The sequence below is a fragment of the Rhinatrema bivittatum genome, chromosome 2 (assembly GCF_901001135.1).
Source record: "Rhinatrema bivittatum chromosome 2, aRhiBiv1.1, whole genome shotgun sequence".
In the NCBI taxonomy this organism is placed as follows: Eukaryota; Metazoa; Chordata; class Amphibia; order Gymnophiona; family Rhinatrematidae; genus Rhinatrema; species Rhinatrema bivittatum.
This window is the reverse complement of record NC_042616.1, coordinates 789,400,013-789,413,426: the sequence shown is the minus strand read 5'-3', so window position 1 is coordinate 789,413,426 and position 13,414 is coordinate 789,400,013. Positions and strand designations below refer to the sequence as shown.

The following is a 13,414-nucleotide window of genomic DNA, read 5'->3' as shown; positions in this document are numbered from 1 at the left end:
TGATAAGTCAAGGTTACGCTTTAGATTTTATAAGGCGTCCTCAGGACAAGTTCCTAATCTCTCCCTGCAGGTACCTAGAAAAACGGGAGACGGTTCAAGGAACACTCGGGTGCCTGCTGGCCTTGGGGGCTATAATGCCGGTTCCTTCTGCAGATCTACATAGGAGATGCTACTCCATTTACTTCATAGTCCCGAAAAAGGAAGGAACGTTCCGCACAATTTTAGATCTCAAGAGAGTCAACCGATGTCTTCGGCTACCGTGTTTCTGGATGGAGACTCTTCGGTCCGTCATCACCTCGGTACGGCAAGGCTAATTCCTGGCGTCCCTGGATCCCATGGAATCGTATCTCCACATCGGCATCTGGTCGTCTCATCAGAGATTTCTAAGATTCTGCATACTGGGGAAACATTTTCAGTTTCAGGCTCTGCCCTTCGGGCTCGCCACTGCTCCAAGGACGTTCACCAAGGTGATGGTGGTGGTTGCAGCACAACTCCGGAGGGAAGACTTGCTGGTGCACCCCTACCTTGACGATTGGTTAATTCGGGCAGAGTTCGAAGCTTTGTGTCACACAGCTATCTGCAGGGTGCTTCAGCTCTTGAGATCCCTCGGTTGGGTGGTCAACCTTGCCAAGAGTCATCTCGTTCCCTCACAGTCTCTGGAGTTCCTGGGAGCTCGGTTCAACAAGGCACAGGGGAGAGTATTCCTCACCGCAGAGCAGATAGACAAGCTTCAGGGACAGGTGAGGGCCCTGATGTCCATCAGGGACAGGTGAGGGCCCAGGATGAAGGATTACTTGAGAGTCTTGGGGTCCATGACATCCACCCTGGAATTGGTGCCCTGGGCCTTCGCTCATATGCGCCCGTTACAATCAGGATTGCTGTCCTGCTGGAACCCGGTGTCTGAACAGTTCCATCTTCCACTGCCGCTTCAGGACTCCGCGAGATGCAGTCTCGACTGGTGGCTTGTCTCCGAACATCTGGAGCATGGAGTACCCCTGGTAATGCCTGACTGGACGGTCATCACCACGGATGCCAGTCTCTCTGGCTGGGGAGCGGTTTGTCTGGGGAAGTCGGCGCAGGGGCAATGGTCTCAAGAACTATCTCAGTGGTCAATCAACCATTTGGAAACCAGGGCCGTAGATCTGGCCTTGGAGGCCTTTCTCCTGCTCCTTCAGGGTAAGTCGGTCTGGATATTGTCTGACAATGCAACCACGGTGGCCTATACCAATCGCCAAGGAGGAACCAGGAGTCGTCCAGTGGAGATGGAGGCTCGTCTATTAATGGACAGGGTAGAATTGCATCTTGTCAACATTGCTGCATCTCACATTGCTGGGGTAGACAACATGCAGGCAGACTTCCTCAGTCGCCACCATCTCGATCCCGGAGAATGGGAGTTGGTCGATGAAGCCTTTCAGCTCATCTGCGACCGGTGGGGCACGCGGAGTATGGATCTGATGGCAGCATTTCAGAATGCCAAGGCTCCGCGGTTCTACAGTTGGCGCAGAGAGACGGGAGCCGAGGGGGTCGATGCCCTGGTAATTCCCTGGCTGGCGGACATCTTACTGTACGTGTTTCCCCCTTGGCCGCTGATTGGCAAGGTGCTCAGAAGGATAGAGCTCCGGCAGAGGTGATTTTGATAGCTCCAGAATGGCCAAGGCGCCCTTGGTTTGCGGATCTGCTCAATCTGTCCACCACGGCTCCCCTGCGGTTTCGGGAGTCCGCGGCTCTTCTTCATCAAGGGCCCATCTGTTTGGAAGAGGTGGATTGCTTTTGTCTCACGGCTTGGCTTTTGAAAGGCAACACTTAAAAAATAAGGGTTACTCTGACGTGGTGGTGGCCACACTGCTGAGGTCGAGAAAACCGTCTACTTCCCTGGCTTATGTTAGAGTCTGGAAAGTTTTCGAAGCTTGGTGTTCGAATCGCGAGGTGGATCCTACGAGGGTGTCAGTCCCTGACATCCTAGCTTTCCTACAAGTCAGTCTTTCTTAAGGTCTTACCTGTAGTTCTCTCCGTGTTGTCTCCGAGGGAAGGTCCCGGGGGATGCGTTGACCTTGCACCCGGATGTGGCACGTTTCCTAAGGGGGGCTAAACACTTACGCCCTCTGCTTCATCACCCGTGTCCTTCCTGGAACCTCAATTTGGTACTTTCGTCCTTGTGTGCGCCACCTTTTGAGCCTATAAAGCGGACAACGCTAAAGGATCTTACGCTGAAAGTGGCAATTTTGGTGGCGATTTCTTCGGCACGTCCGGTGTCAGAATGGCAGGCGTTGTCATGCCGGGAACCCTTCTTGCAGATTTCTGATTCAGGGGTGTCCTTACGAACGGTCCCCTCCTTTCTCCCAAAGGTGGTGTCATCCTTTCACTTGAATCAATCAATCGAACTTCCCTCCTTCTCCGATGTGTATTGCTCAGATCCGATGGCCAAGGATTTACGGAAGCTGGATGTCTGCAGGGCTCTGCTCCAGTATCTGGAGGTTACGAATCCTTTTTGGGTATCAGATCATCTCTATTTTGTGGAATGGTCCATGTAAAGGTGGGATGGCCTCCAAGACTACAATAGCTCGTTGGCTGAAGGAGGCCATCAGTTCCGCGTATTTACTGTGTGGTAAGACCATACCGGTGGGGCTTCGCGCTCATTCTACGCATTCCCAGGCCGCTTCTTGGGTGGAATGTCACTAGGTTTCACCCCAGGAGATTTGCAGGGCAGCTACTTGGAAATCTTTGCATACTTTTGCAAGGCATTACAGACTGGATGTGCGAGCTTCGGAGGCTGGGGGATTTGGAGAAGGGGTGCTCCGTGCGGGCCTCTCCGGCTCCCACCTTCATTTCTTGGCTCTGGTACATCCCAGGTGTCTGGACTGATCTGGGTACATACAGGGAAAGGAAAATTAGTTTCTTACCTGATAATTTTCGTTCCTGTAGTACCACGGATCAGTCCAGAGCCCCGCCCTATAGCTGTGTGCACTTAAGTAACAGAGAGTCTACTCGTATAAAGTTTGTTTGTGTCTGCTAATTTACCATGCATTCTCGCCTGTTCTATTGGTTCTGCCAGTTCTGTTCCCAGTTGGGGCTTTCAATGAATCTTAAGTTAGTTAGCTGCTGAATTGGGTTTTCAATGGTACGTCTCTTGCAGGACATCCTGATGTGGCGCATTTTTTGAAGGGAGCCAAACATTTACACCCGCTGGTGCATGCAGTGTGTCCTTCGTGGAGTTTGAATTTGGTTCTCCATAAGCTCTGCGGTCCTCCCTTTGAGCCTATCAAGTGGGCTACTTTGAAAGATTTAACACTCAAGGCAGTGTTCCTCGTGGCTATCTGTTCAGCCAGACGAATATCTGAGATTCAAGCGTTGTCCTGCAGAGAACCGTTCTTGCGGATCTCGGACTCTGGGGTTTCGATTAGGACGGTGCCTTCTTTTCTGCCGAAGGTGGTATCAGCATTTCACGTAAATCAGTCAATTGAGTTACCGGCTTTCCCAGATTTGGATCGGAATTCTCCTCAGGCTCATGATTTGAGGAGATTGGACGTCTGCCGGATACATCTGCGGTACTTGGAAGTGACTAATGCTTTTCGATTGTCAGACCATCTTTTTGTCTTATGGAGCAGTCCTAAGAAAGGATGTAAGGCTTCCAAGACTAATATTGCCCGATGGTTGAAGAACGCTATTGCTTCGGCATACATATGTCACAGGCGGCAAGTGCCAGATGGTCTTAAGGCTCATTCGCTCAGATCTCAAACGGCATCTTGGGCAGAGAGCCAATGTGTTTCGCGTCAAGAGATTTACATAAGAACATAAGAAAATGCCATACTGGGTCAGACCAAGGGTCCATCAAGCCCAGCATCCTGTTTCCAACAGTGGCCAATCCAGGCCATAAGAACCTGGCAAGTACCCAAAAACTAAGTCTATTCCATGTAACCATTGCTAATGGCAGTGGCTATTCTCTAAGTGAACTTAATAGCAGGTAATGGACTTCTCCTCCAAGAACTTATCCAATCCTTTTTTAAACACAGCTATACTAACTGCACGAACCACATTCTCTGGCAACAAATTCCAGAGTTTAATTGTGCGTTGAGTAAAAAAGAACTTTCTCCGATTAGTTTTAAATGTGCCCCATGCTAACTTCATGGAGTGTCCCCTAGTCTTTCTACTATCCGAAAGAGTAAATAACCGATTCACATCTACCCGTTCTAGACCTCTCATGATTTTAAACACCTCTATCATATCCCCCCTCAGTCGTCTCTTCTCCAAGCTGAAAAGTCCTAACCTCTTTAGTCTTTCCTCATAGGGGAGTTGTTCCATTCCCCTTATCATTTTGGTAGCCCTTCTCTGTACCTTCTCCATCGCAATTATATCTTTTTTGAGATGCGGCGACCAGAATTGTACACAGTATTCAAGGTGCGGTCTCACCATGGAGCGATACAGAGGCATTATGACATTTTCCGTTTTATTCATCATTCCTTTTCTAATAATTCCCAACATTCTGTTTGCTTTTTTGACTGCCGCAGCACACTGAACCAACGATTTCAATGTGTTATCCACTATGAAACCTAGATCTCTTTCTTGGGTTGTAGCACCTAATATGGAACCCAACATCGTGTAATTATAGCATGGGTTATTTTTCCCTATATGCATCACCTTGCACTTATCCACATTAAATTTCATCTGCCATTTGGATGCCCAATTTTCCAGTCTCACAAGGTCTTCCTGCAATTTATCACAATCTGCTTGTGATTTAACTACTCTGAACAATTTTGTGTCATCTGCAAATTTGATTATCTCACTCGTCGTATTTCTTTCCAGATCATTTATAAATATATTGAACAGTAAGGGTCCCAATACAGATCCCTGAGGCACTCCACTGTCCACTCCCTTCCACTGAGAAAATTGCCCATTTAATCCTACTCTCTGTTTCCTGTCTTTTAGCCAGTTTGCAATCCACGAAAGGACATCGCCACCTATCCCATGACTTTTTACTTTTCCTAGAAGCCTCTCATGAGGAACTTTGTCAAACGCCTTCTGAAAATCCAAGTATACTATATCTACCGGTTCACCTTTATCCACATGTTTATTAACTCCTTCAAAAAAGTGAAGCAGATTTGTGAGGCAAGACTTGCCCTGGGTAAAGCCATGCTGACTTTGTTCCATTAAACCATGTCTTTCTATATGTTCTGTGATTTTGATGTTTAGAACACTTTCCACTATTTTTCCTGGCACTGAAGTCAGGCTAACCGGTCTGTAGTTTCCCGGATCGCCCCTGGAGCCCTTTTTAAATATTGGGGTTACATTTGCTATCCTCCAGTCTTCAGGTTCAATGGATGATTTTAATGATAAGTTACAAATTTTTACTAATAGGTCTGAAATTTCATTTTTTAGTTCCTTCAGAACTCTAGGGTGTATACCATCCGGTCCAGGTGATTTACTGCTCTTCAGTTTGCAGGGCAGCTACTTGGAAATCTTTGCACACTTTTGCTAAGCATTACCGTTTAGACGTCCAGACTCCGGATGTCGATTCTTTTGACAGCAGTGTGCTTCGAGTGGGACTCTTCTTGTCCCACCCCATTTAGGGCAGCTTGGGTACATCCCAGCAGTCTGGACTGATCCTGGTACTTACAGGGAAAGGAAAATTGGTTCTTACCTGCTAATTTTCATTCCTGTAGTACCAAGGATCAGTCCAGACGCCCGCCCAGGGGTATAGTGTTTCAGAGAGTCCGCTCAATTGATTTTTTTTCTCTCTACAGTGTTTTAGACGACTCTGAAGAATTTAAGACAAACATATATATGTAGAAGCATCTCAATTCGTACTCTTTTCATGTACGTAGTTTTCACAGGTTATTGTTCAGATAAGTTCTCTTGATCTAGTCATTGGTTGCTAAATTTACTTCATTCTACTTTGATATTGTTTATACTGAAGGATCACAGGTGGCACACCAGGGTATCAGGGGGTGCCTTTCAGCCTTTTTCTCTGACTCCATCTGCTGGACGGGAGGCATAACCCAGCGGTCTGGACTGATCCTTGGTACCAAAGGAACGAAAATTAGCAGGTAAGAACCAATTTTCCTTTATCCTGCTTTTCAAAAAATTTCCACATGGCCAACCCGGGAGCTGGCATATTAAGGCATGCTGCGCTCAAGGGCTCAACCACTAAAACAAAAATCCTGTTTTCTGTGGTTCCTCCTATTAGTATCGTCACAATACTAAGTAGGAGGAACCACAGAAAGCAGCATCATCATGCCAGAAGGTAGTGCTCACCTCTCCATTTGAGCAGCAGAGTGGCCACTCTAGGACAACTCAGTGGCCACTCTGCTGCTCAAATGGAGAGGTGAGCACTACCTTCTGGCAGGCCCGGGGTAGTGGGCTTGGGCAGCGCTTTGTGGCTCTGGTGGCTCGCAGAGGGAAGGTGCCGACACTTAAAAATGTATTTATTCACTTCATCACAATGCTGATTGGTCCATTCTCTGTCACATATCAGTGAAAAGGACCAATCGGGAACAGCCCTGCCGGGGATGGCTTGGTCAGCTGTGGGTGCCCAATGCTGTTGTGGGTGCACAGTCGCGTCTCCTGGGCACCCGATGCTTGAGTGCTAGGGACGCCCAAGTTTTACGTAGCGCATCTTTTAGCACGGCAGCTCATTAACATATTGCATTGCGCATGAGGAAGAGGTTGGATGTGCGTTGCGTTGAAAAAAAACATACGCCTAGTTTGAACGGCCGTTTTTACGCGCATGATATTGCATCAGCCTCTTTGTGTAATGATCACTAATGAAGGGAAGGGTTTCTGTAGTTGACGATAACGATGGAAGAACTGCATGCTGCTACATGGAGGACCTGAGTTCCCAGGTCAGGTCACTCATTCCCTGGATTGGCGGAGCTGGGGATACCAGAAAGGCAGTGCTCTCAGCCCCTAGGCAGGGCGAGGGAATCCCAGTTACTGCACAAGAGTGACGTCCAGTGGCCGAACACATGATGAGTGATTGTAGGGCCCTCCTGATGAGGACTGCAACTGTAAGGACTGGTCTAAGTGAGTTGGGAAAGGGAAATAAAATGGGGGGTGGGGGGAGGAACAGGGAACCTTGGGTGGCTGCAAGTGAAGGCTTAAGGTGCCATAACCCAGCAGATTCTGATTCTGACTGAGCTGAAGCCCAAAGAAACTGTAGATGATGGCATAATATGCTGAGCTGTGAAGGTATCAGTATTCGCAGTAGCTACCTCTAATATTGAACTCCTGCAGCAAACTAACGTTGCATTGAAATGCAGCCTTAAATATTTCAAGTGACTTCTTTTTGGTGGTCAGCAGCTGGGTGAGGCAGCCCAGCTGGGCCATGGTAAGGTAGGGGGGAGGGCAGTATATTGTAATGACTTTTGATTTGCTGTTTTGTTTTTTTTTATCAGGGCAGTAAAGGTGAACAGGGAGGAGCTGGTGAAGCTGGACAGAAAGGCGAACAGGTAAAAAATCTGTTTAGAGCTGTGGAATTGCAAGTCAAAGTCCACAGAGCAAGCCCATCCATACAGGGGGTAACTTTGTACTGTAACCCACCCGCATTGGTGTCAAGTCTGTGGGTTGCTTTTTACTCACAGACTTTTACAGCAATTTTCAAAAGGAAAGCGCACGTTTATTTTCCCTTTGAGTATTATCCCACCAAAACTACCCAAACCTGCTAATTTGTACGCGGAGTTTTCTTGGAGGGGAGTGGGAAATAGGCATACAGTTTTGGGAAAATGCAGACGTGTGCCTGTAACTCCAGACCTAACCCCCAAACCTGCCCACAAGATCGTCTCTTTGAACCGTGGCATATCAGGTGGGCAATTTTGCAAAAATCCATTTCCGCCAGTAAAGCGGACTGGCTTTAAGAATGATTCTCCCTTGGTGTAAACTTGCAGGGATGAAGAGGTGAGAAAAAGCACAGGCTGGATTTGTCCGCAGATGATGCCTTCGTATCTGTAGGTGATCCATCGTCGTCTTGCCCCCGCCGGTGATTCTGGGGAGGGAAAAAGATGCATTTATAGAATAAAGCCTCACTGAAACAGAGCCTCTTCCTCGGAATCCCTTCGACTATTCCAAAAATAGAATTAAAGAATGATCTTAATTCATGCAGGCTGCAGAGCAGATTTAAGAACATGTATTCTGAGAAACGTAAGCTGATTATACAAACTTAATTATCCCCCTTTGTTAGCAAAAATCAAACATGACTTATGTAGCTGCGTTTCATGGTGGAGAAGGACTGATGCTATAAAAGTGAACATTTTACCAAGGCTAAGATTCTCCTTTGAAATGTCGCCTGTTTATGTGCTGGAGAAATTATTTCAGGCCTGATTCACTATAGTGTTTCTTCCATGCGGTGTCTATGGGGGGGTAAGCGGGGAAGCTTAATAAATGATCTTCTTACATTTCTTAACCTCTTTATCTGATCTGGTAGAAAGCCAAGATTACCTAAAGCAGTCCTAAAGAGAGTGAAAATCTGTGGAGAATTTGCGCCACCAGATTTTAAGCTGTACTTTTATGCCCTACAGCTCAGCTCCATAATCAGCTTCTGCAAAGATTAACACAGAAAAGGTCCAAATGGATCCATCGGTCTGCCCAGCAAGCTTCTTAAGGTAGTAACTGTTCAGGCAAGCTTTCCAATAGGCACCTCCTCCTGACTTTCAGATCCAACCATTGCAGGGTGTCACCAACACCTTGCCACTTAATTTTCATACCGTACTTGCTTATTCGCAATTCTAACAGTCATTATTCACCTTTATATAACCGTCTACTGCAGACCATATTCGCTACTAAAGTTCTTTGTAAAAAAGGTTAAATCTATTGTTACATTCTATATTACTTGTAATAATGTTCAATGGTTTATTGTTATTGTTCCATGTTCTATGTAAAAAAACCCAGGTCTAACTTCCCAGAGCAGGGCAACCTCTTTCGTTACTTGTAAACCGGACTGATTTGTATTGCATACAGGAATTCCGGTATATAAAAATTTAAAATAAAATAAATAAATAAATAACTGCCGCCCTGTGCAGTTATGCCAAGGTTTATGATAACCCATACAAATTTCAGCTTGCAACATTTTTTACTGGGTGTCGAGCTTTCTTGAAAATTCAGTCAGCGGTGCTTGACGTGCGTTGCTTTTGGACTTGCCCGTACAAGCAGGTCCCCGTGCCTTTTCCCTCATGCCTGAGTAGCAGTGCCCCAGATTGTTATGGCAAGCTCTGCATGTCTTTGGAGAAGGGGATCTATGGTGGAGGATGGAAAAGAAGAGATGTTACGGATCCCTAAGGAGTTCCAGAAAGAGGCTTGCTTCTCAGACCCACCTGTCGCTTTCATGTTTGAAGGTTATTGTAATAGCTCCCAAGGGCAGTGCCAGGACCAGCTTTCCTGTGCCCAGAACAGATGTTCAGAATTACAGCGCCCCCATTCTTCGACTTACCAGCGGCTACTCTGGTATCTCCTTGGGTGGCAAAGGCACGGCTGTCCCTCTGGTGCTGGTGGAATCCAGGAGAGCACCCCGCTCTCTCCCATCCGGCCCAGCATCCTCCTCCTCCTCCTCTCCCCCCCCCACCCCCCACACCTCTCGCTCGGCTGGAAGCAGAAGGAGAGGGTAGAAATTGCCAGGCCAAATGGAAAAGAAAAAGAAAATGGTTTTGAATTCTTTGTAGCTAAATGGAATAAAGACTTTTAGAAATGTTTTACTCGGAAATGGTGAAGAAGTTCACACACTTGGGGGCAGATTTTCAAAACCTACACGCGCCGAACCTGTTTTGAATAGGTCCGGCGACACGCGTATGTCCCAGGGCTTGAAAAAGGGGGCGGGGTGTGGGCAGGGCAGGGCAGTCTGGGGGCAGGGCTGGAGCCTCCAGGCACAGCGGCCATTTGCCGCTGTGCTCGGGATCGCTGGCCAGCCATCGGCCGGCACGCACAACCTATGCCTGCTCGGAGGCAGGCACAACTTCTAAGTTAAAGGTATGGGGGGAGTTTAGGTAGGGCTGGGGGGTGGGTTAGGTAGGGGAAGGGAGGGGAAGGTGGAAGGGGCAGGAGGTAATGGAGGAAGGCTGCGTGGTTCGGCGCGCGCAAGTTGCACGATTGTGCACCCCGTTGCGCGCGCCGACCCTGGATTTTATAACATGCGCGGCTGCGCGCGCATGTTATAAAATCAGGCGTACATTTGTGTGCGCACAAATGTACGCCCGCGCATATCTCTTAAAATCCGGCCCTTAAGCTTTTTTGACATTAAGGATCTGATACAAACATTTTACAAAAACTTGCACTGGGGGCTCTATTCTCCAGGAACCACTAAGTCTGTCAATCTGATCAGCTGATTCCTTGTCTCTGGCACACCAAGTCCCAAAAGACAGCTGATATGTGCCAAGATGGGAGGGTCTGTGTCATATCTTACATCAAGTTTCTCAAAGGAGCTTTATGGGCCGGTAAAGATGAATCCAGGTGGCAGATTTTAATTACTTCTCTTCCACCGCTCATCGTGCTTTTGAGTCTGGTTTCATTAGCTTAGCACAGTGAAAAACAAAAGGTAAAGCTCATTGCACCAAATCTAATAAGGCCATCTGTGGTGTTTTGTTTTTTTCGCTAGGGTCATCCTGGAATTCCTGGTTTTATGGGGCCACCTGGTAACCCAGGCTCATCTGTAAGTACTGCTGTGTGGATTTTAGTTAACCCTGTTAATAAGTCTGCCCCTTCGTTCAGAATGCATTATGGCTGGCAACCGCAGGCACGTGCAGGGAAAGCCAATGTGAGCCAGCTGTGCACAATTCATGCCTGCGCTGTTGAGAATTGTCATCTCCCAGCACGCCTGAGTTTATTGATGAAAAGTTAATTGTAATCCGTTAGCCCACTGCCTCCTCCCAGTGCCAGGAACAGGACCTTCTGGGTCTGGCTTCCTGCTAGGTACAGGAGCACCACGATGCGCAGCTCGCTTGTCACAACGTGGCCTGGCTGGCACTTTGTAAAATGAAAGGAAAAAAAACCGTCAGACGACTTGATCATGAACTGAGCACCAGCAATTTATTTTTTTTCTCCAGGGTAACAGTGCTGCTGTGCTTGTCTGTTCAGCTAATGTTGAAACAGAAAATATAATTCCGGCCTGTGCTGCAGCACTGGCTAATGACAAGCATAAATTTGAATCATTTTAAAAAAGATGTAAGGAAAATGCCAATTAAAGTATGGATTGCCACCAAACCACTGACAAGTCTTTCATTTTTTTTTTTTAATCCTGCAAAATCAATCTGAGGTCTGTTTCACATGGCCATTTCCTGCTTTTATATCTCTCTTTCCTCAAGTGCCTCTCTGTCTACTTTCTGCCTATTACCCCTTCAGAACTCTTCAGTGGAAGAGAAGCTCAGAAAAGATTTGTTTGCCAGACTGCAGTAGACAGCCAATGGGAGAACAGCTCTGGGAAGACAGAGGTGATCCCACTCTTTTGAAGCTGGGGCTGCCTCTTCCTCAGAGCTTTTAAGGTGGCTTGCTCGGAAGAGTCTACCAGGGTGACCCAGTGGCTGAGTAATTTTGCCACACACACTACCATATTAAAAACCTTGGTTTGCATCCTGGAACCCAACTCCTTCTCCCCAGGCTGGCTATATTTTTTACCCACTCCTGCTTTGCACACTGCCTTTGACGTTAATGTGTAATTAGGAGGGTGACTATCGTCTTGGGAGGGTATTACTCTTGCAATAAGGGAAAATGCAGCGCTAAAATATGAATGCTATAGTTTAGTTCTCATCTCGGTGGTTGCACTACATTAATATTCTAAACAAATTGCTTATGCAAAGTTTATTCATTCATTCATTCAACATTAATATCCTACTCTGTAGTGTTTTGCTTTTTAGCCTTAAATTTCAGAGAAAGCTTAGTGAAGCTTTCGATATTGTGTCAAGTTATTTATGAGTCAGAAAGCAATGCGGACCAGCTGGTTGGTTGGTGTATTATTGTTCAGTGATTAATTAGAACCGAATTTTGTTGCTGCATGGCAGAATTAGTGTGTTTACAAGGCTTTAGTCTGGCTAATTATCAACTTTTCATTCACTTTCTTCAGGGAGCAGATGGTATAGCTGGACCTTCAGGCCCACCAGGAGTCCCAGGAGAAGCAGTAAGCAATGTAGCATGAATGAAGAGTTTCCCTAGAGCCAGACCATTGTAAATTGCAGCAGAAAGCAGTATTTGAACAGTCTCTGCAGTTAACAGACTAACAGGCCCAGGGCCGGAGGAACCACTAGGCGAGCTAGGCCTGTGCCTAGGGCGCCGAGTGGTAGGGTGCGCCGTGGTAGGTGCCCTGCCCCCCCCCCCCCCCATAGCACTATCCCGATGGCCCCCTGGTGGTCCATCGGAGGGCCTGGGAACGATCTGCTGCTCCCAAGCCCTCGGCTGCCACTAACCAAAATGGCGCTGGTGCCCTTTAGCCCCTACCATGTGACAGGGGCCAACCAATGGCACTGGTAGCCCCTGTCACATGGTCGGGGCTGAAGGTCACCGGCGCCATTTTGATTAGTGTCAACCGAGACCCTGGGAGTGGCAGATCGCTCCCGAGCCCCCACTGGACCACCAGGTGAGTTTTCTTTTGGGGGTTTGGGAGGGGGGAGGAGTCGGGGCTGCGACCGGGGCGGGGGTGGGGGCGGCACAAGGCTGAAATTGCCTAGGGCGCCCAGTCCCCTTGCACCAGCCCTGAACAGGCCGATTCTTAAAGTGCAGGAGAGCCGGTGCTCCGTGCTGAGCGCCCACTCTCTCGATGCGTGCCCAGGCACTTCTCCTGGGCACGCGATTCTCTATTTAAATTAGTTGTTGCGCTAATAAGGAGCTGCTAGGGACAATAGCGCATCCCTAGCACCTCCATATTAGCAGTAGAGGTGGCTGTCAGTGAGTCCGACAACCATCACTCAATTTTACCGGCATCTGTTTTCGAACCTACTGACAGCCTCGGGTTAGGAAAATGGATGCTGACAAAATTGAGTGTCCATTTTTGTAACCCGCTGACCGGCAGGCAGGATTTTTTTTTTATGTTATTTATTTATTTATTTATTTTAATTTTTGGTTCCTCCGACTTAATATAGCTAGGATATTAAGTCGGAGGGTGTACAGAAAAGCAGTATTTTCTGCTTTTCTGTACACTTTTCTGGATTGCTTACATCTTAAAGCCTGCCCTGGCATTAATTTCTGAGAGTAAAATGTGCAGCTTGGCCGCACATTTTACTTTCCATATCCTGGGCGACTAATAGGCTCATCAACTATCATTAAAATCATCCATTTTACCTGAAGTCTGGAGGGTGGCTAATAAAACCCCAATATTTAAAAAGGGCTCCTGGGTGAACCAGGAACTACAGACCAGTTAGCCTGACTTCAGTGCCAGGAAAAATAGTGGAAAGTGTTCTAAAGATCAAAATCACAGAACATATAGAAAGACATGGTTTAATGGAACAAA

At 47.4% G+C, this 13,414-nt stretch overlaps 1 protein-coding gene across 1 annotated transcript in view; it reads left to right on the top strand.

The window, feature by feature from the left end:
• The window catches only part of COL22A1 (collagen type XXII alpha 1 chain), a 791,008-nt gene that overhangs the window by 700,058 nt on the left and 77,536 nt on the right, over positions 1 to 13,414 (top strand). The window contains exons 47-49 of the mRNA XM_029592071.1: positions 7,389 to 7,442; positions 10,574 to 10,627; positions 12,035 to 12,088. Coding sequence (XP_029447931.1) covers positions 7,389 to 7,442; positions 10,574 to 10,627; positions 12,035 to 12,088 — 162 coding nt within the window. The remainder of the gene's footprint in view (positions 1 to 7,388; positions 7,443 to 10,573; positions 10,628 to 12,034; positions 12,089 to 13,414) is intronic.